We start from the raw sequence: 24,355 nt of genomic DNA, 5'->3' as shown, positions 1-24,355 counted from the left end.
GGATTGTGGGAAGGCTATTCTGGTCTTTGCCCCTGCCTGGGAGTTGAATATCTCCCTGCTCAGGGAGTTGAATACCGTGAAGATAACTAGTCTGACTATTGAAGACTGAATTTTGCTGCAATAGCAAAATATTTTCAGACTTGCCCTTAAACATTAGAGGATTCTAAAAGCAGGTGCTGAAATATTTCACTTGAATCCTCTCTCTCCTCCCTTCCAAAACACTACTGCAATGCTATTAAAAGAGTTATATCCTAGAAGCCATCTTCTCTCCTGTTAAGCATCGTTCTGCTTGTGAATAGGAATGATTGGTGGAGCAGTTAAAAATACCAAATTTACGAAGCTTTGTCCTCTCCCATTTTGTTACTCCTTGTTCTCCCACCTTAGAGAAACGATCTTATTTTGAGAAGTCAGATACATACGCAAAGTACAAGAGAACACAGTCTTCTGTAAAAAAGGATTTACAATAAAATACCCATTTGTTATACAGTTTGATTTGGCACTGATCATAATTAGAGAAATGACAAAACAAAATGGTTACATTTTGGTTAGCCTCATCACTTAAGATGTGCACAACCTTGCTCTGAAAGGGGCTAGTGGCACGTTCTCCTCTTTTGAGTTTTGAAAACATCATCTGAAAATGCAAAAGTAAGTGGGGGGGTCAGGTTAGATGACAGGAGGTTTTATACTAAAGTGTCTTCTCATCACAGCCACAGGATTCAGATATGCACCAAATACCTGACTATACCACATTGTTACCACTGAAATACCACAGCAAAAGGATTCACAAATGAACACAGGCTATGTCTGTACAGCAGACTCACAGTAGGCCCAAATTTAGGTCAGAATTCAGCAGAGCAGTAAAAATTTTTCACATGGGATAAAAACATGAAGTTCCTTTTGAAAGGAAGTGGGCAACACAGAGCTGAAAACTGCTGCACTATAGTTTTTACTATTTCAGTCTTTACTCATAAGCTAATAGGGCACTGGCACAGAGAATCATGGAAAAACACAAGTTGGAAAACCTCTGGAGGTCACACAGTCAAATCACCTGACAATTTCAGGAGGCAATTTCAAAGCTAGGTCTGGCTACTAAGGACCTTACCCACTGCAGTTCTCAATACCCCTAGAGATGGAAATACAACAGCCTCTCCGGGCAGCCCACTCCAGCACTCAGCTGCACCTGCTGTGCAGAATTGTCACCCTTACACCCAACTCCTCTGCTGCAGCTTGTTCCCACTGTCTCTCTTCCATTCATGGGGCACCTCTGAAAAGAGCCTGGCTCCATCTTCTCTAATAACAACCCACCAGGTACGTGGTGACAGCATCCAGAAACCCCTGGAGCCTTCTCCTCTCCAAATTAAATGAAGCCAGCTCCCTACACCTCTATTCCTATGTCATGCACTCCAGCCCCTAAACACTGCACTCTCCCCAGTCTCTCAGTGTCTCTCAAACTGGGGGGCATGAAACAAACCACAGTATTCTAGACATGACCTCATGAGTGCTAAGCAGACAGGAAAAAATCACTCCTATCTGATGGCTATGACTTTGCTCACACAGCCTGTACCAGTGCACCTTCTAAGGTGCAAGGATTTACTCTGGGGTTTTTTTGTTGCTTTTTAAAAACTTTATGGGGTTCCCATCAGCCCCTCATTCCCACTTGAGGCCCCAGTGAATGGGAACATGACTGTTCCTCCACAATCTGGTACCATTCACAAACCTGCTGAAGGTGCACTCTGTCCCACTGTTTGGATTAATAACAGTGCTAAACAGTACCAGTCTCAGTCCCAGTCCTTGAGGTCCAGCCAGTTTTCTTCCCACCTTTTCACTCATCTATCCCAGCCGTATCTCTCCAATTTGACTATCAGAGACTATGTCAAATGTCTTTCTAAAGTCAAGATTAGGGAACACTACCTCTTTCTCTTGATCCAAAGAGACAGCAACAACTTCTTTACAGAAAGCAATCAGGTTGGGCACCTTTCCTAAAATCCACGCTGGCTCTTCACAATCGCCTTCTTGTTCTTTCATGCTTGGAAACAGCTTACTAAACTGTTGTTTGGGGACTTAAAACATTTTCTTTAACGACTGAGGACACACAGAAAAAAGACTCTCACTATCAAGAAGTCTTCCCAATACTTTACATAAGTTTCTCCTGGAAGTTCTGCCCATTCCCCTCAGCTCCATCTCCAATCACAACTAGATTCTCTATCTGTGGCAGTCACTTGTTTTCAGGAAACAGTTTATCCTATATTCTGATGAAGAGGATGGGAATTCTCAGGATCTCATCTCTCTCTAGTTTATGAAAACATGAAAATATCCGTACAATATCCCACTGATTTTTTTTTTACTAGATCCCTCCAAAATTCTAAAGGGAATCAATCCATGCATTTCATACCTGAATGTGATCAAGAGACAATGATTTATTTTCTAAATGAACTTGAAATCCATAGGACCTGACAAGACGCATCCACAGGTACTGAGGGAACTGGTGCCTAGTTTATGAAAACATGAAAATATCCGTACAATATCCCACTGATTTTTTTTTTACTAGATCCCTCCAAAATTCTAAAGGGAATCAATCCATGCATTTCATACCTGAATGTGATCAAGAGACAATGATTTATTTTCTAAATGAACTTGAAATCCATAGGACCTGACAAGACGCATCCACAGGTACTGAGGGAACTGGTGCATGAAGTTGTTAATCCACTATCCATCATATGTGAGATTGCTGACTGGAAAAGGGGAAACACAACACCCATTTTTAAAAAGGGAAAAAAGAAAGACCCTGGGAACTACAGGCAGGTCAGTCTCTCCTCTGTAACAGTCAAGATCATGGAGCAGATCCTCTTGGAAACTCTGCTAAGGCACATGGAAAATAAGGTCATTGGTGACATGGGCCCACTATGGCCAAATTATGCCTGACAACCTTGGTGGCCTTCTACGAAGGGGTCACAACATTGGTGGACAGAGGAAGAGCAACTGACATCACCTACCTGGACTTGTGCATTTGACGCTGCCTGGCATGACATCCTTGTCTGTAAATCAGAGACACATAGATTTGACAGATGGATCACTCAGTGGATAAGGAATTGGCTGGACAGTTGCAAAGAGTGGTGGTCAACGGCTTGATGTCTAAGAGACCACTCACAAGTGGCATTCCTCATGGGACAGGTGTTAACATCTTTGTTGATGACAGGGACAGGGGGATTGAGTGCACCCTCAGCAAGTTTGCCAACGACACCAAGCTGTGTGGTGGACACACTGGAGGGAAGGGATGCCATCCAGAGGGACCTGGGACAGGCTTGAGAGACGGGCCCATGCAAATCTCATTAAGTTTAACAAGGCCAAGTGCAAGGTCCTGCACCTGGGTTGGGGCAATCCCAAGCACAAATACAGGCTGGGCAGAGAATAGATTGAGAGCAGTCCTGAGGAGAAGGGCTTGGGCGTGCTGGCTGATTAGGAGCTCAGTGTGACCCAGTAATGTGCACTTGCAGCCCAGAAAGCCAACTGTGTCCTGGGCAGCATCAAAAGTGTGACCAGCAGGTCAAGGGGGGGGAAGTACTCCTGTGAGACCCCACCTGGAGTACTGTGTCCAGCTCTGGGGTCCTCAGCACAGGAAGGACATGGACCTGTTAGAGTGAGTCCAGAGGAGAACCACAAAGATAGTCATAGGGCCGGAGCACCTCCCATACGAGGACAGGCTGAGAGACTTGGGGTTGTTCAGCCTGGAGAAGAGAAGGCTCCGGGGAGACCTTATAGCAGCCTACCAGTACTTAAACAGGGCTACAGGAGAGATGGGGAGGGACTCTTGATCAGGGAGTGGAGTGATTGGATGAGGGGCAATGGCCTTAAGCTGAAAGTGGGTAGATCTAGATTAGATGCTAGGAGGGTGGTGAGGCAGTGGAACAGGTTGCCCAGAGAAGCTGTGGATGACCCATCCCTGGAGGGGTTCAAGGCCAGGCTGAATGAGGCTTTGAGCAACCTGGGCTAGTGGGAGGTGTCCCTGCCCACGGCAGAGGGGTCGGAACTCAATCTTTAGGGTCACTTCCAACCCAAACCATTCTACAATTCTAAACATTAGAAAACTCATCTTTGTTGAATTAATTGGAACCAGGATTAACGTACCCATTTCTCAACACAGCCTTTCATGCTTTTTTTGCCCCACTCCCCATGGCCTTCACATTTTGTCAAAATTTTGTGGCAACAGAGCCTTTGCTGCTACGCTCAAAATTTACCACAGTGTAAACATCCTCTGGAGTGCAATCACTATTATCACAGCAAAAGAAGATTTTGGCTGACCCCAGCACTCATTGTGCTTTTAACTTCCTGTACTTTTACAGTTTTAATGCTAGCTGTAAAAAAATGTAGCAAAAAAAATGAGAGAATTGCATTTTAAGTTATGTATTCATAAAAGAGAACCACAAGATACATGTTTTTGATGTACCATTTCTCTTCATAGCTGAGGAAGTCAGGAACTCACCTACATTCCCATGTATTACTTCAAGAGTGAAGAAACATGTTGGATCAGATTTGAGTTTTGAAGTATTTTATATGAAGGAGGTTGATTATCCATTTATTTATTTTTAAAGAGGTTTCTCAAGAAGTCATCACAAAAGAAATGAGAAAATACTCTATCAGCTATTAGCTATGTTCCTCTGTCCTCCAGTGGATGAATGCGCCAGACCCTGAATGCTAGCAATGTGTTTCAAAAATACCAATGTCAAGCTCCACAAATAGGATACATATTTCAAGGTAATCCTTTCCCTGCCTGACAAAGACATATTACTTTCACTTCTCAGGCTAGTTAGAGAAAGCTTCCCAATTTTCTGCTTCATTTTCATAAGTAATATTCCAATTCTAGTCTCTCAGAAGAGATCTATTGATTTGTACCTTACCATGATTTTTGATGTTCCCAATAAAAATCTAAATTAATTCTTGTCTGAGCTTGTTGGATACACCTAATAGAAGACACTCTTTAAGGAACAATCACATACTAGCACAAAGCAGATGACAGCCCCTACAAAACATTTTTCTGGTTGTACACGTTGACTGTCAAAATGTTACAAAAGAGTTATGAAACAAAGCTGCTCACAACAAAGCAAAACACTGTCCTGACAACACAATGCTAAGTGTACACACTTTGCCCTGGTGTACCACTAATTTCAGTGTGGAGAATCAAATACCAATACAAGCGAAGAGCGGCATCTGGCAAAACTCACCTCGGTATGAAGCAATTAGTGAAAGAAAAAGCAGCAAAAGAAGAAATATCCTAAAACTTGTATTTCTGCAATGCTGTGATATGTCCAAGTGTTTATTTTTGTGTCTGCTTTTAATAAATTTGCAAAATGAAGACTATGAATGTTGAGCATACATGAGGCTACTAATAAGAGGAACAATTACCACTTTCGCTAGTACAGTTCAATAATAAAGCCTTGTTTATTCTTTTATAAGCAGTGCAGCTTAAAACAAACACTAACTACAAGAATTTGTCTTAAATATTTCATTGGTACCTTTTTCAATGTTTATTTCATTGGCACTCTGTTATGCTTCAGAGTACAGTTCATATGAAACATTCAGATGCTAGTTCATGAACCAGCTACCCTGTGCACAATGCAATAACTCATACACTTTATGGTAAATAACTTCTCTTCAGCAGAGCCAAACTACATTAGTGTATCCGCAGAGTTCACAAGACATGTACAAACCTGTGAAATTCTAAAGACAGAAGTGTACAGAGCACAAGAAACGCTTCTTGACACGCTGTCGTAGTTGCTTTTAATTTGTAATTTCCATACCATCTTCTCATCTAAGTATTAACATTTCCATCACCAGACTCCCATATATCATTGCCTTACATTGACACCTGCTGGAAGTGACTGGGATTGTAAACCATTCTGTTTTTCCTCAGTCAGTGTCTGATTTAAATCTACAGGCAGACCAGCAATTCTACTTTCAGTAAACTAAGCACAGACATCTGAAAAAACCAAGCCACGTGACTAACAAACAGAAACACACACAATTTTCCACTTTAAGCTACAAGAAAATGCCCAAGGCTATCACTGCATGGATTCTCAATCAGAAAATATTTTAACAACAGCCTTTGAGAAGTTTGGTTTTTTTTTACTACCTCTTAGATAGATTTAAACTCAACAAATTAAGTATCTAACCATTTACTAAGCTCTCAGGCTAATTAGCAAATAATTATTACCACAAGAGTCACTTAACAGTTCTTGACAAACATTGTGACAAACAAGCTTCTACACAAAAATGTAACCAAATAGGTTTTAAAGCACTTTTCATCTCCAAGTACTTATGAAAAGACAAATAAAAACTATGTCTTTACATTAATGAAAAAGGATTTGCCTTATTTACAAAAGCAAACAGGACAGTTTAATGACAGAATCAGTAAAGACAAGAATAACTGAGGCATGCTTGTTAAAATAGCTTGCAGGTATACAAACTACAATCATTCTTCATAATGAACACACAACTCTTAGTGCAGCTTTGTAAACAGAAGGACACTGAAACAGCCATTTGAAAACAATGTGATTTTCCCCATATGCCAGAACTTCCTCTACAAGCTTCATTGTTATGAACCAGATACCACATTACACCCTTGTCTTACTTCCAAACTCTATTATAGAGGTGGGATCTCTTTTACTTGATGTAATTTTTGTATTTATCATAATAGAAAACACATTTCAGACTGAAGCAAGTATGAGTTACAGTGGCTTTGCATTATCATCAGAAAAAGACATGGTCATGCACTTTGGTTTTCACACACCTTGTATGCAAAACTCAAGGATAGTTTCACCAAAACACACAAGCAGTTTTAAAGTATCACCAGCAGCAAGAATAAATAAAAAAAAACCAAGTTCAAAGGCAGGCAAATAGAATTTCTATAAGCTTATGTCAGCATACAGCTGAAGACCTCTCAAATTTTGTATTCTTCTAAAGTTACGAAGCAGGACCCTTATATTTAAGTTCAATAGAAGTTCAATATTGCACCACAGTATGACCATTTCAGACAAGCACCAACACCGCAGTAGTATTAACTTCTGGAGTTTACAGACCAGGTTGAATTTTTTTAATTTTAATCCGGTGCATGATCAACCTACATAAAAAAAAATTATTTTTACTAGGTAGCTTAGATCATTACCACAGTATTAAAGTTCTGAACTAATTAAGTTGTTCAAAAAAAAAAAAGTAAAGACAGTCTCAGTGGAAGCAGAAAGTCAGCCACCAAAACAGGTAACAGCAAAAATACCAATACAAGTGGCAGCTTATGCCAACGTGCTTTTCCCCTAACTCTTCCTTATTTTTTATCTCCGAAAGAACTCTATAAATACAGGCAAGCGAAGCCAAAATTCCATGGCTGCGTATTCATCTGCTGAACTCATTCCTAAAAGTTTCATAAAGCTCTAAAGCAAAAACACTGGGCATGGAAGAATGCAGTTATTCTACCTAATGGGTACACAGGAGTTAAAGTACTGCATTTACCAAGAATTAACTAAATCCCTTTGAAAAGGAGATGTGGTAGCATCTTACAAAAGACTACTGAACATTAACAGTTTCCTTCTGAATGCTTAAACGGTAGGCAAGAGAGCACTTTAAAAAATGCATCACTCTGACAAGCACAGGGTTTTTTTCTTACTGCATTTACCAAGAATTAACTAAATCCCTTTGAAAAGGAGATGTGCTAGCATCTTACAAAAGACTACTGAACATTAACAGTTTCCTTCTGAATGCTTAAACGGTAGGCAAGAGAGCACTTTAAAAAAATGCATCACTCTGACAAGCATAGGGTTTTTTTTCTATTGCATTCTTTAACAAAACACATACATGAGAGCATGGCAGGTTCTCACACACTAAATAAAAACACACTAGATACCCTGGATACTTTGGACACTCATCCCATTCTCACTTTCTTTTCCTTTATCTCACAAAGACAACAGAGTTAGCATTAGACACTCTCAAGATTAAGGGCTTACATTTCTTACCTTACAAAGCTTCTGGTAACGGGGAGAAGAAACTGCCATCCTCTGTAAACGATGCAACAACACCACAACTTTCTGCAGAGACGTTCTCACCACAGCCATCATTTTAAGTTTGCCACACTTCTGAAGACACCTCAGAATTTGCATTATAAATGAAGAGCAACTATCATTTCCTCCCGGTCACTGGACAATGATTTGCCAGCTTCCTGAGCATGCTCTCTTCCAGGACTGCTTTTGCAAGCCACAGGCTTTATACGTTTCAAAGACAAAGGAGGTTGATACAGCATAAGTTTCTCTCCCAAAATAATCCCACTAAACAAATGCAAAAAATAACAGCCTTCACAGATTCTTCTAACCAGCGCTGCTCAGCTCTGCTCATACAAGAGGGGAAATTAAGTTGTGAGCAGCCGAGCGTCTGCCACCGTTCAGGAGTGCACTAAATAGCCAGGAAAGGTTATTTATTTAAGCCTGAATGCTGCAAGAACAAAAAAGGAATTCCTTCAGGAAGACAGCTCCAGTGTATCACAACAGTTGTTCTCCCCGAGTAGCTGCTTTCTATCAGCAGAATGAGCATTTGCTCCCTCACTCTGGGAAAGGATGCTCTCGCTCTCAGCCTAAAAGCAGCTCTGGCAGAGCTGTAAAGCAAGTAACAGACTGTGTTATAAATCTTCAGAGGAGCAGAGGGATACCTGCCCTAATTATATCAGCCATACGTTTAAAGCTAATAAATCACACAGGTGCTTCTCAAAACTAGATTACCTGATACAAAAAGGAAAAACCGCAGGAGGTAAACCTCTCTGCTATAAAAACTCTTAAAGCTAATTTAGCCAAAGGGGTCTCAAAGGATTCTCACTTGCACCACAAAGAATGTTTTTCAGGAGCTGTTTCCAATTAAAATATTTTCTTAAATGACTTATTAGGACAAGGAAGAATAGGCTTTTGATAAATTAAAAGCATACAGTTGCGCCATCACCGCTTTTTCTAGCCATCCTTGAATCCAAAGACCTAACATCATTTTGATGTTTTTCCCATGACGAAGCAGAATTATTTAAGCCATCTAAGGATGGCAGTAGGACACTCAAGAGCATGGAAGTGTTTTTCTCCCAGCGAGGCACTCACAATGCAATACAACTATTTCTTATTGCTTTCAAAGGTGCTGTGATGAATCTACTTAAGCCTGTATTGAAGGGGTTGCTGTAGCAAAGGTTCAGGGAGGCCATTATAAACGCAGTAAGTGCTAGACACTATTACAAGTAATCATATTATTTAATATGCATATTGCCACATGAACATGTACATTTCAAGCACAACAATCAGCACAGTATGGAGGCACCAACTACAGGTAGCATGACAAGCTCATATGACCCTAGATAATGTACACCTTAGATGCCACTGCATTATACACTGGTTTGTCTCTTCTCGGGCACTTTCTATCTGAGGGGACGACTGACAGGTGCAGGTTCTTTACACAGGATATTTAAAGACTCTTTCCATCCAATTCTGCTAACACAACTTTTTCATTCTTATTTTTAGAAATGAATCAACATTTCTACCAGTCCTCAGGCAATCGCCTTCTACTTCAACTCTTTTGTTCATGATCTGCCCAGCACCAATGACACCACCATTTTGAGGAAACAGCCTTCATTCCACTCTATATATAGAAGTCTTACCACCTTTATTCTCCACCTTGCCAGACTCACCTCCTCACTTTCCTCATCTCCACCACTTGTTTGAAACATTCCTCTGTACTCCATTGCTCTTGGCTTATGCCTACTCCTCTCTCACACCACAAGGCTGTTCCTTTGACCTTCTTCCAGTTCTAGCCTACCATCATTAGCTGGCAGGCTGTCACTAAACATCTTTTGAGGAAACCTATGAAGAACACAGTAAGACATCAACACCACTGAGACATTCAGAAATAACTCTGAAAGAGCTCAAACCTCTTCTGTGTAGGACAGAGCCCAGGGTCCACACTTGCCTTTCAGTTCTGCTTTTTTCCTTCCCAGCTAATACGCAAGTTTGAATCAAGCAGTGAGACAATCAAACAGCCCGCTACTAGTCATGTTGGTTTTAATTTACAATAAAAACAAGTCTTTCAAATTATTTTGAACACCTTTACATCTGTAGGTACAAGACTTCACACACATTGACTCAGCATTACTTCTTACTATTTCCTAGGTCATTGTCTGCACCTTGCTTCAAATTAGGTTTTAACCTCTTTCAGGCAGCTGCTAAACATTTTGCAACACAGACTAGAGTGTTTCAGCACTAACCCGAAAGGAAGGTCTTCTGCAACATTTAGATACTGAGAGAATGTATTAAAGACTGATGTCAGAATTGAGAATTTCCTTCTCTTAAAAAATAAATAGTTACTGCACTCAAAGTTTGCATTCTTTTCATAGCACTGTTGCTAGCCTCAGATGTTGCAATGGAAGACGAAACAAGGCTTCACAGTGCCAAGACCACCAATTCCACTGTAGACTGGCTTGAGCTGCAGCCAAAGTTAGCCCCCAAATGTCATGGAGGATAATCCTCCCATGCACACACACAGATGTCAGTTTAACAGATGATCCTATTTTGAAAATGCATTAGGTACAACAACAACAACGAATTCATCATATTTTGTCTATGTTCAGCACATATTTCACCTAGAATTTATCACACCTTAAACTCAGTAATGTTTTACTCAATGCACAGCCATTGGGGCAGAGGCATCTTCGCACAGAGTGGAGAAATTCACAAGCCCTGCATTCTTCTTACAACCATTTAGAAGAAATAAATTTTTACATATTCAAAGCAGCACAAAGAGAAGAACACTGTTATTTTATACCACCCAACAGAGGAAGAACAGGAACTGATCTTTGCTTAAGCAGCTTAAGAACTTGCAAGGGAGCAGGCTTGATTTTTTTAAGGTACAGCAAGATGTTAGAGCTTCATTTTATTTTCAAAAGTTCATTTCAACAAATATTTGAAAACAGAAACATTGATTTTAGTGTCATGGCACAAATGTCTTTAGTTATAATTAAAGTGAGACAAAAAGACGATAGGGGGAAAAAGTTCATTGTGGAAGCCATCACACTGTGACAGTCTGACATGTTCTACCTAACTCCCTTCAGTAGTTCAAAAAAAACACACACTGTGTAAAGTTATGGGTAATTTAAGTGATTATTCTATATGTGCACAGTGTGTAGAAGCACAGTCACAGAAAAAGACACAGAACATCAGGTAACGGGATGCTGAGTAAGGGAAGGCCATGCCCACACACCTACATCTGCCTTCTCAATGGTTACAAGCCAGGACAATGGCCATGGTCAAGAGCTGGTTATAGACCTTCTCCACACATCAGGCAGTCTTGCCCAGCAGTTCTCCCCTCACACAGCACAACTCTGTCAATTTTAACCAGACTGCAGCACAATGAATCTTCCATGACCAAGGTTCTGTGTATATCAAAATAACGGTGCTAAATGAGGCAATTGAATGGAAGGAAAACACATTCACACATTCAGGAGAAAGACAACACACAGAGTTCACATCAAGTAAACAGGAAAAAGGAAATTCATATATCATACAAACAAAATCCTCTTAGCCGGTGATATTCAACTTTTTTCTGCCACAGTCCTAAAGATATTAATTTTTTTAAGAGAGCTGTCAGGTCTCTGTAGCCTTTCCTCCTGTTTTCCCTCAATACACTGTAACCTTAATGCAGACTGAACCCAGCTCCTCTCTCCCTCCTACCTTCCCAAAGGAGATGTATGGGATATGCAAAGGCAGGAACAGCCAAATGATGCGGTACTCAGCTAGTCCGTGCTTCTTAAACAGGGAGAAGGGATCTCCTTTCTAGATTTTAGACAAGCTATGGTGTCCGTATATTAGAAAGCACTGTAAGTGGTGTTAGTCAGCCTCCTCAGTCATTTCTTAGGTTTCCAAGTCTGTGGCCTGTATAGGAAGTAAGGCCAGACAGGGAACTGCTAGGCAGCAGGAAAGGAAGAAGAGATGAATAAGCACAACAGCTTCTTGAATTGCTGGAAAAGCAGGAGAAAGGCAGCAGGCAGGGATAAGAGACAGTGCAGCCCAGGAGGGCTTTACGTGGAGGGAAGTCGATCAAAGTGTTTGGTTGGACAGCACACAACATGACTTGGTTTAATCAAGTACACACTTCATGAAAACACACACTCTCCAAGGACATTTAAGAGTCCTCAGTGCTGCAGATATCCACAAAACACATATTTCAAGCCCAAGGAAGAAAAATCTGCTTCCTTCACACACCTGACTCCTAATACTGGTTTTTAAACACATTCCAACAGGCTGCAGGTTGCCCCACTCTAGTAGACAGCTGTCCTTTATAACATTTGCCATTTAGAAAAAACATGAATAACAGTAGTATTATTTAGATTCTCACCTGCATCTGCCTTCTGAGTTCCCTTACGCAGGCACTGTCCTGAGCAGTGTTCTCACGCTGGGATGCATCTGCTAGAACATTAACTGTTGTCTCTGCCTCTTGAAGCCACTTGAGAAAGCTCTCCAAATCCTTGTGTGAGGCCTGTACTGTCTTCAGCTCTGTCTCCAAGAAATTCTGCCTATCAACAGCTCTGAAAACAAGACAAGTGTCAGAATATTCCCCCACTACATACAGCATTACATACATCATAATGAAACTACTAAAAGGAAATCTCAAAGTTATCTCTATTAAGAAACTATACATCTGTTACAGCTTGTTTTATCATTATTTATATCACTGTTTCTCTGGTTATTTTATCTATAGCTACCCACAGATGTTCTGAACTGTTTGTATAAGTCACAGCCCTTTTTAAAACCGCATGCATATGGACAAAACAAAGTTACTAATTAAAAAAAAAAAAAAAGTTTTTCCTTTTTAAGCATTACCATCATGGACTTACAGTACCCCAAATGGTAGAAGTGTCAATCCTATGTGTGAAAAGTGTGAATGCTTTTCCTCATCAACAGAAATAATATGCAGTAGAAGCACTGAAGGTCTGGGGCACTTTTTCTTCTTCTTTTACAGTGAGCAGAAACATTTCACTAAACTTGTAAGAGTTAAAATGCTGAGGTATGAAAAATCAAATAGCTCATTCTCTCTGCTAAAATACAAGACTCTGGTTGGTACAAACATAAAAGTTTTTGTTTGTAAGAGGATCTTTTAAGATGTAAGGTTATATTTCTGCATAAGAGAACCGTTTTCTTTCATTGAAATGAAACTCAGATGGGAAACTGTTATAGTCAGCAATTTTAAAAGCTCTGATTAACAACGTTAATTAAAGCATGACAAGCTAATTTTCATCCATTTAAGGCTGTTATTCTGCAGTATCTCTTTTCCCAAAATCAGGACAAAAAAAGGAGACAAGCTATCCCACACCAGCACACTGTACAGAAAGCCCTAACAGTGCTACTATCTAGAATGCTACTGCTAAATAAGTAGGAAGTTCAATTTTACTTTCACATCAAGCACTAATCATACTGTAAGATTTCAGGGGTAAAGTGATATTTAATTTCAAGCACAACAAGGCCAAAACACTCAGCATTTAGCATTTTAGCTAGGTGCATAACCAACTGAATTTTCTACAGACTAATTGCAAAAAGACAGTGTTGCACGCCTCCACTTTAGGAGGTTAGGTCTTATGTCACTTGTTACCAACTGTTTTATTCAAAATAAGACTGTGTGAATCATTCTTGACTTCATGCTTGCCCAAGTTTTGGCTACTGCCAAATGACTACCAGGGCAAGAAGCCTTCATTCTTACTTCTCACTTCAAGCTCTGGAATGCTTCACCCACTCTTGAGAAAAAGCAATAAAAAATATGCTAGGGATTACAAATGCTTTGATAGACATTGCCTAGAAATGATAACAAACACAAGCTCAAAAATTAGAGCACACCAAGGAACTGCAAGAAAAATGTAAAGTAAAAACAGTTATGAGCTCTGATTTCAAAACCTTCTACCTCTGCAGGGATTTTCTTCCCTAGCAGGGGGTTAAGGCCAAAGGTGGAAGAACAGGGATGACAACAGGAAGAACAGACTGGTAATAAAGGTGACCTTCAAAGAAAAAGAAAAGCCCCAAAGGATGAAACACCAAGTGACCCAGATTTTCGAGTCTGAGTACTGATGCGAACTGAGACAACCTGAACTTTGTAGCTAATAACATTCATTGAAGAATGTCATCTTCAGCCCAAAGTTTTAATTTCTCAAACTTTTGTCTTGGCTGAAATTAAAGGAAAGAATGGAATCCTATTACAGTCCCACTACTGTCATGATATTTGAATTAAAGCTGAAAAACGTTCCTTTCCCTAAATACATACTCCAACAGCATAAATTAACAGAATTACAACTAATGTTCTAAGATTACACATGTGCTTTTAAAGAGGACCTGTATAAAGTAACAAGTGACACTTTTACAGAGCAGACACAAATATTTTAATTTCCTTTGAGTAAAGGCCACAAATGTAAGATAGAAAATGGAGTATTCTGCAATACAGATTAACAACTGCCCCCATACTATAAAACAATGACTCAGATTTTCAAACAAACCTAATACAAAGACAGAGGGTCCTCCCAGGATATAAGAATTAAATGTAAGGAGAACCTGGAGACTCCTTTACAAATGCAGCTAACTTCACTTAACACAGTGATAGTGGAGAGGGTCTAAGCAGACTCTATTAGCAAAGACACATACAAGAAAAATAAAATTGTAACGCTACTATTAATGCAGCTAACTTCACTTAACACAGTGATAGTGGAGAGGGTCTAAGCAGACTCTATTAGCAAAGACATACAAGAAAAATAAAATTGTAATGCTACTATTTAAATTCTCATGGCACTGTTTCAGGTTTCTGTTCCACCCAACTATTTTTTCAGATTTCACCTAAAAATCTGTAATGCATACAACAGTGTGATCAAAAGTCAGAAAAATAACGTCTGAGACAGTATAGACAGCAACTATAATCTATTACTGAGGCAGCAAAACCACACAGAATTACTACAGTTTCACCCTAAAGTACAAAAATAGCACATAAATAGCCACTGGGCAGAGTATCTGATTTACACAATGTCAGGCTGGGGAGTTTCAACATCTTAATGCCAACCGTTTTAAACTAAGCTCCTTCAACTTTACATGCCATGGCTACAGTCTTCCTGGGAGTGTAATTACAGTCGTGCTATTCAGGATTGTGATTCTCCCAGGTGATGTTACTAACAACCCCTTCCACAACCTCCAAGCATGAGAACAAACTGGTAATTTAGAGCGTTATGCTATAAACACAGGTCTGCGCTTATGGAAGCCATAAGGCCACGTGCATGCTCCATGCACAACCCCTGTATGTCCCAAGATCTGCCACATGAAGTAAGCCTTGTCACTCAAGGTTCACTACTATTTCTGTTTACTGCATTTAAAGCAACTATATAAAACCTTCATTCCCTTGAAAAGGTGCTTTCACTGCACATTCTCCCCTTTTAATTCTACCCTGCTGCTCCATGGGGTTACGTTGAGCAGCTCCACACTCTGGCTACCTTGTCATCTCCTGAAGTTCTCCTTTACATTCTGCCCCTAGTTAAAAAACAAAGCAGAGACTCATCTTCCTAAGGTTGCAGACTGCAAAACAGCAGCCCCAGTCCTAATTGAGGAGCTTCAGTTATACGCTATGGAATGTAATTGCTTATTATTCAAGACTTTAAGAAGATTCAAAAATAATTAGAGGTTTCTAGGCAGCAGCTCTTCTTTCTGGTCACCTGCTCTGAGTGGTGGGTCATTTTATGCTAGATATAGCCAAAACACTGCAAAGTTTGAAAGTGAATGAGATTACTATGGAGCTATAGTCTACTGCTACTACTAATCCAACAAGGAGCTGTTTCCCCTCATGCTCTAATTGCATCTTCATCCCCAGATGTCATCATGACATTCACATGAAGTTAAAGGCATTTTTGGAAAAATTCTTAGTTTACTTTGAGGAAAGAAAGGACGATGTGATGGTGAAAATGCTGCAGTCCTTAATCTTAATGCAAATGAATGGTCAGGAAGGGCCATTTCAGGAGGTGACCTCATCACTATGACCTAGTTCAAAAAAAAGTAAAAAGCAAAAAGCCAAGGAAGTTTTGTCACGCCAAAGCCTTTCCCACAGTCTAGTGGAAGTTTTCTGAAGAACCATGAAAAGAAGTTGTCCATATCCCATTGAATAATTATGATATGTTTTACTCACTTGAAAAATCCTACCTTATCTCAAAAGATGTGGGGATTAACAGATTTTTATTCCCTCAAGTGATCACATGGAATGAACCATACAAAGTTCTGCCTGTCGTATTCCTGTCACTCTTCAGAATATAATATCAACTTCAGTGGTTTTATTTCCTAGGATTTTTATTCCCTCAACTGACATATCATTACAAAAGCAATCACCTCCTTTTACACACATGTATATGCACATATGCATAGACTTTGGTTGTTATCTCCCCCACTCCCATATACACAGGATCAATATTCTTTTCTCTCTTTCTACCCACAAAGCATACTGTCTTTTAAGGTAAAGGCACTGAGTCAGACACTATTCTGAAATGTTAATTGTCTATCAAACACTAAAAAGAACTTCTGCAGAGATTAGACTACCTTGCAGGAAAAAATATTATGCATAGGGAAATACCATATTTTCATTAAGACATATTTGCAAATGTCTTAATTGAAGATGAACAGAAAGAAGTAAGTTTCAAGTAAGTCTTGGTTTCTGTAGCTCAAGTATTTTCTAGATGGGAGTGCTAGAAGCATCGCACTCAGGAACCCAAAGCTCTGCCCCATTCAGGGAAGGTTTACATTAGATGAAAGGCCAGGAAAGACCAAGACCATCGCACTCAGGAACCCAAAGCTCTGCCCTATTCAGGGAAGGTTTACATTATATGAAAGGCCAGGAAAGACCAAGATGAATACTTACAGTCTTATGAAAAGAAAGCACAGCAACAAACTACAAACAAATAAAGCATAGCAGAATCAAGGAACAGGAGAAGAACTGTTCAAAAGACACTTAGAGAACAGTAGCCACAGGAAAACCTGAGACAAAACATAAGTATTTTTTTTCCCCCCTTAAAAAAACCCACCACATAAATGGGAAATCATACAGAAGCCTTCCATGGTGAATTGTGGGAATTTCCATCATCAAAACTCAAAACAGCTTCACTGTAATTGACTAAATATCTACAGTAGCCCTAAATGCTGCAGTAAAACAGACAGAGGTGACTGCAATACAGATGTGTACATAAAACACATGTAAAAGACACAAACAGCTACACATAGAGTGAAACCTTGTAATTACCTTTGGTTCAGATTAATCCAACAAGCATTCATTTGGTCAGTTGTTTCCTTCACCCTCCTTGTGTCATCATCACGATACTCTCGAAGAAGTTTATTGGAAAGATCATTGAATGCAGCTACCGTGATGTCACCTCTATGCAAATCCTGTACTAACAGCTACAAGGCAATTCCAGAATGAGACAGAGTGAAATACAAATCAGACTATTTTTCATATTATGCATTTTACGATATTATAAAATTCTCCTTGTCTTTTTTAAAACAAATGTGCATATTTTTCATCTAGAAGATAAATATTAAAAGAAAATCTACAGATACTAAGTGTCCTGACACTGAACCAATCAAAACACAAACAGGTGAGCAAAAGAATTATATTTGCCAGAACCACCAAAGGCTAGAAAAAGCCTCTTGTATTTTACTGTCAACAGAACTGAAAACACTTCCATATTTTTAGTACCCCGAATAAGTTTAAATTATGATAATAATTATATAAGCGTCAGCTAAAAGTAGCATAAATGAAGCGCACAACATGATAATTTGATTTCATTGTTTTGTTCCAGTTTTTTGTTTTTAAAATGAAGAAAATACATTAGATGTGGTTGCTTGTTGTGGCAGGGTATTCATAAGGTGCCTTGACTTTACAGAATCCTGAACTCAAGATTATTTCTAAATGAAAAAAATATTTGCATATATATACATACAAGTCCATTTCCAGTCTTAAAGACGATGAAAAGCATGCAATATTACTGTTTATCAAAATAGCTACGGATCAATGAGGAATTCTCAACCATACTCCTTGCTTCTTTCCATACACAGCTGCACCCCTTCATTGTCTCTTCATTAATAGATATATATGTGCATCTATATGCAGACACTTTTAAAAATGCTGTTATAGCCCTATTCTAAATACTGCACTGATAGGAGCCTCTCCTTGCTAATTTGTCTCTTTAGTTCTCATCCTGTGCCACCTACAGCCTACCCTTTTTTTGACAGTCACCAGGACACAGGACATCAGACTTATTGATTTATCACAGCAGGTTTGCTGTGATATGAAAAGTAGCAAAGACTGCATGGGACTGGGGAAAAAAACCACGTTGAATAGACCTGGCACCCAACAGAATTGAAATTCAGGATATTTTTAAATTACTTAGTCAATTCCCAGACTTACTAAACTACTGTTAATAGGTTTCTATAAAGTAATACATGCTACATCCCATGGCAGTATGATTAGCCTTCTATTGGTCTGAAGTTCAAGCTTTTTGCATAAGATCATTTATGCAATGCTACACTATACTCATTTCAACTAGACTGACAAAAAGACACACATGCACACATGCTACCCCTTTCCCTCCCAGAAAGCAATTCTCAGGAAGCTTGATATACAAAAAAAGAGAAGAGAGAGACACTGAGATATATCTTGCTCAAAAAGAGACAGAATTGCTGGATCAGTCCTACAACTAAACTGTATATTTGCACATCAATTGAATCCAGTAGCATTACTAAGAGAAGCCTGGTAGGGAAAAAAAAGTGTAGCTAGTCTTACTTTGTTGTCTGAAATCTGTTTGGCAAGCACCTCTTTTGGGGCTTGCAGGAGCATCCGCAGACGGATCTCACACTGCTCCATGAGGTGCTCCATTTCTTGCCTCTGCTCATCCCACTGCATGCTGTCTGTCAGCATGTACTTCAGCTGCTGCTGCCGCACCTCCACGCCATGCTGGGTATTGTCCCACTGGTTCTTCACCTTCTCCACTGTGGACGACAACATAAAATATCAAAAACCGAAGGCAAACAAACAAGTAGCCATAACTGCCACTTAATTCTCAGGATAAGAGACAATAATATAATTTATTCTCAAATACAGTAGTTTCCACATTAAGAAACTTCCCCATGTAGTTTACGCATTCACACATGGTAACGAAAAATGCAGGTGTTTGTCTACTCCTTCTTAAAGCAGGTCAGCATACAGATAACTATTATTTCTGGAATAATTCAAAGGCATCATTTCACTTTTTAAGTACACACATGTGGAAAGCAAATCTGCAGCTGCAGTGAAATGCCAGCAGCAGGGCTCCAAGGAGCACAATTATAGGGTGATGGCTATAACAGCAAGTTATCTTCGTGCATCTGCAACTTAAAGTACAGTACAAATAAATAAATAAGTACTGTTTAGATCTGGATAGCTTAGACAAAGTGAACTAAGCTTTCCAGACACTGTGTGTTAAAGGCACCAAGTAGCACCTGTACTACAACTGTGGCCAAGGTAGAAACACTCCAGTAACAACCCACTTTGTCACATTATTCCATCACAGGTTTCTACAGGCTTATGTAGATTACACTGCAGAACAGAGAAGTTATCAATCACACCCCATTTACATCAACTATCCCATTCCTCTCTCAATAAATAGTTAGATGATCAAAAAAATGGCTTTTATTACCTGCCCTATTACCTGCCATGAAAGTTGTTAGAAACAAATTATATCACTAGAACTAAAGAGTAAAAAAGGCAATCTTAAAAAGCAAACAAACCAAAAAAAAAACTAAGCTGGATTTCTTGAGTATATCTGTACTCCGAGCAGCAACAGGCAGGCAGCATAACACATCCAATATATTTATCTTACCAGTAAGTACACAATTTTATTAGAAAACTAACACACTTGATACTCAGGTCACTTCAATCTTCAGTTGAGTAAAAATGCCAATGGCTGTGCTTAAGCTAAAAGCACTTAAATTAACTTAATCCTTTGCTTTTTTTTTTTTAACCTTTTACAATTATACAAAGCCGTTATGCTTGATTTGCTAGGGATCAGATCAACTGATCCTAACTTAAATACATTCAAAAAATATTGTTTAGTTTCACAAAGTTCTCAAAGCCTGTGGCAGTGAAGCCCACTTGTCAGTGACTGTATTACTGGTGGACAAACCCAACCATCTGTGCTATAGTCATCAATTTCAACCCACAGGCAACTTTTGGATTAATTTTCAGGCATGACATAGGTCATGCTGAACGAGAACTTAGAAATGCAACCTCAAATAATGTTTTATTGTTAAAAAAAAAAAAAGGTGTTACTATGTTAGATAGAAAGTATATTCAAAGGAAACCAGCAGCTGCTGGGAGAGATCAGTGATTTTACCAAAACAGCAAAAGCAGAAACAGCAGGAGTGAAAAAAGGCTATAACCCTGTGTGCTGGCTAATGAACTGCAGAGAAAAGCCTCTCAAGTGCTTCGGTTCTCTCCACAAATCTGGAAGAAAAAAAGCTTTTGTCTGTTTCTGTGCTCTGAGCTTTCTGAGTAATAAGGCTTCATCTAACAACATCCAGCAGACTCACGGGAGTTTGCAGGACATCAGTGTATTCCCTTCAGTGTTTAAACAACAAGGTGCACAAAGCAGTCCTGAGCTTCACTTTTATTCCAAGAACAAACTTTTCTTTACAAATGTCAGTAGCAACAAAACCTTCAGTTTTTTTCATGCTTCATGACAGCAGCAAAATCTTCACATGCATCTAGGGTATCTGCTGGAAGCTTCATCCACAGCAGTATACACAGCTTCTCTGTTCCCACCTTCTATGGGCGTGACTATAGAGGAACTCAAATTTTCAACATACAGTTCCTTTATTCCTTGTTCACCTCTTTTGAAGAGTCAAGAATGTTTTGTGACTGACTAGATCTCACCTTGTTGACTGACTCCCAGGGACTACATAGTTACTATCCTCCTCCAGTTCCAAGTGGCTGCAAAACTCATGCCCTGAAAGTTGCTTTTAAAGCTGCCTTGGATCCTAACTCCCCTACCAACCCATACTGTGAATCTTAGACAGCAGATGCCATCTCATCAGACCCTCTAATATATCTGTGGGCTTTTTATCTGACCCCATTATCATCTCCAGCAAGTCTTATGGACACCAACCAAATTCATATAGATGTAGTAAAGAAAAATTACATTGCAGAGAAACATATAAGGAAATATATCCTGCTGCATGAATTTTCTAATCTTAGTAACCGGCAAAGCTTAAGAGTTCAAAGAATACATTGTCCCTTAGTTTCTAATTGTGTCAGCTGTGGGGGTGGGGACTTTTAAAATGGAAACTCAATTTTCAAGTACATGTCAATGACTTAAAAGCTCTAATAATTCTCAGTGAACAATTTCAAGAGTACGTACACAAAGTTATTGTCCTAAGTTGATACATTCATGCTTTTCACTACTTGTACAGTGCATCATAGCTCAACAAAAATAAAGATACACTATTAGTTCCTTTTATCAATAACTAAAAAATCCTTACCCCTGGGTCTATGGCTGTCAAGTAACTTGAATTCCTCACAAGATACTTTGAAATCCCAGAAAAAATATTTACTTTTGTACTTGAAAAAAAATAGCCAGTCAATAAAACAAGTAGCAATTCTTGTTCCAGGAATTTTCATTAGACTGTTAGCATGAAAGCCACTTAACTGCTAAGTTTTCAGTTTGTTCAAGGAAGGCAACTTCAGCTGGGCTCAAAATCAAGAGTTTAAGACAAAGATGAAAATTTTACTGCCATGGAAACATTGTACTTGCAAACACAGAATGGAAAAAACTTACATTTTTCTGTGATCACTGTCCTAATGTCTGAACTGGAAGTTTTATTTTTCAAATTCTGAGCCAATGTAAAAACAGAATCAAGCTGAGGCTGCCGCTGGTCCAAATCTGCCTTTGTTATCTGTTGAGAATTAGAATATGACTTTTAAATCCAGAAAGCAGTTTAGTTAACACCATCTGTATTATTCGAAGATATGCATGTGTTGCCACAAGTAGATACCTGTTCCCATCATTACTGTAACCCCTGAGTTGTCACAATATTATAGCACTGCTTTAAAAAGAAAAAATATTTTTATTAAGTCACTGAAAATCCAGAGGTGAGGGTTAACCTCTACAAACCACACAGTTATTGCAGTCACTGCACAATATTTTAAAATATCTATTTTTTACTCTCCCATGACTTATTTTCCTCTTACCAAGCTCTGATCATTCGGGGGGGAGGGGGTCAGGGGTGGGAAGAAGAGAGAGGTGGAGAAGGAAAAGAACAAGAAGGAACAATCAGACCATATGTTGTATAAAAAAGTTATTTCACTATGGCAATGTACCAGAAGCCCATGTTACAAGTATTTTACAGTTGAAAGAGTTTCCACAGTTACTGCATATCACATCATTCTTTCAAATTCCAGATTATGTTAGACAGCCACAGAAACAGTTTAGCACTTGTTTAGCCTGCAGCTTTTACTCTACAGTTACTCATGTTAATTGATACCAAGTCAAATAAAATTAACTTTAATGGTAGCATACATCTCACAAATACTGCCCTTAGCAAACATTTACATCATAAGCATTTATGTTACAACCTTTAATCATTTTAGCATGTCTCTGGAAATCAGGTTAGTCTAACTGCAACATAACAAAACTCATTAGAAAACACTAAAGAGCAGATCATAAAGGTCACCCTTCAAGCAAATATGAAGCTGCTCCAAAGTCTTCAGCATAAGCTATCTATACATTCCCAAGATGTCATTTTCAGGAAATATCCTCTATATGCTTGGTTTAAAAAAAAAAAAAAAACAACACACACACAAAAAAACCCCACAAACCAGCAATGCCTAGCACACATAGGGACAGAGGAATTAACAGGAAATAGTAGAGGGGAGAGGAGTGTAATAACAACAGCATTTATAGTGTAATTTTCAAGTTACGCATTTACTGCAGTCAGTTTCTTTTCGTTTTTTAAACACATCATTTCTTTACTGAATGTACAAGCTATTAAAGTGTGAGCCAATTTTCCAATCCACTAGCCTTCACAAAAACACATACTTTCATTCGTGCAATAGTCCGATTGATCTCTTCAGTATTTCCCACGGTGACTATGTTTGACTTGAGCATCTGGTCAATCAATACCAACCAGTCAGCCAGCTCAGTTATAGTTCTATCCAGATCAGCAGGTGCAGAAACTTCCAAAGCCTGCTGAGTCTGAACAGGAATTTCCAATGAGGAAGATCCTAGCACCACCTTTTGGACATCTGAAACAGATTTTAAGGTTTTTGTTAAAGAAAAAAAGTCATGGCCACATTCCTGTAAATACGCAACAGCATCTACAGAGAAAGCACAGCAAAATTTGTATTTGAGGCATTTTAACCACCAGAAACTAAGAAATCAGAACTTCCTTTTGCCTTTTTCTTTCATTGCATGCCAAAGACTCACTCAAATGACTCAGCCTAAATACAAAACAAACAAGAAGAAAACTTGCAAAGGCAAAATGACATTAAATGTAATACAGTAAATCTAACCACTCTGACATGAAAGGGAATTGATAAACCTATCCCTTCTTTTAAGATAAATGTCTAAAATCGTCTTCCTCACTTTTGTATTAAATGGCAGAAAGGTTTTCCCCACTCTTGGCTTGGAATTCACTTAACAAGTAAGTCGAGCTACTCCAGTAGGTGCTTCACGACTTGGCGATACACAAGTCTCCTAAGAAGGGACAGCCACCCACTAGTTCAGCCCCATCCTTTCTACCTTTTTAACCTGACACTGCAAAGAAGCGAGGAAAGAGACGAACAGTAAGATTTGCTCCAGAAGCTGTGTTTGTTTGTGTTCTAGTTCCAAGAAAACACTAAGTTAAATCAAGCCAGTGCATGAATATTACACATTTGCCTCAAGCAATGAAATGCAGGAGCTTTACTTGACAAGCACCTTATATGAAAGGAAAACAAGCTGAATCAAGGTTTTGTAGGGTTTAAACACAAGTTGGGTTTCCTCCTTTAAATTTTGTTTACTGCTGCTGAATTGAAAAAAAAAAAGTTAATTTACTGAAGTTCAAGCTGCAAATTCTTTCAGGCAAGGGCTGTCTTTTCTGAAAAGGAGACCTGGGCATCTTGTTCACACCCTGTATCTGCTGATCTGCTTCCAACAACTCGACAAGATGGCCAGTGTCAGTGCCTGATATGAGAATGTATCATATTTAGACAGCTTCCCCTACAAGACACGGGAAGATAAATATCTAGAGGGTGAGAAAGACCTATCTGTGTCCCTGCTGAA

The 24,355-nt window shown here is 39.1% G+C and overlaps 1 protein-coding gene across 1 annotated transcript in view; it reads right to left on the bottom strand.

Annotated features, from left to right (window-relative positions):
• Nucleotides 1-12,396: 12,396 nt before the first annotated feature.
• Nucleotides 12,397-24,355, bottom strand: part of LOC104471346 (utrophin-like) — a gene marked incomplete at its 3' end in the record, with an annotated part of 44,840 nt that continues 32,881 nt past the window's right edge. Inside the window, 5 exon segments of the mRNA XM_010086662.1 lie at nt 12,397-12,586; nt 17,305-17,459; nt 18,844-19,049; nt 21,872-21,989; nt 23,132-23,337. Coding sequence (XP_010084964.1) covers nt 12,397-12,586; nt 17,305-17,459; nt 18,844-19,049; nt 21,872-21,989; nt 23,132-23,337 — 875 coding nt within the window.

This window comes from Pterocles gutturalis, unplaced genomic scaffold, assembly GCF_000699245.1.
Source record: "Pterocles gutturalis isolate BGI_N339 unplaced genomic scaffold, ASM69924v1 scaffold13111, whole genome shotgun sequence".
NCBI classification, from domain to species: Eukaryota; Metazoa; Chordata; class Aves; order Pterocliformes; family Pteroclidae; genus Pterocles; species Pterocles gutturalis.
The sequence above is the reverse complement of the archived record's forward strand: the minus strand, read 5'-3'. Positions and strand labels throughout refer to the sequence as shown.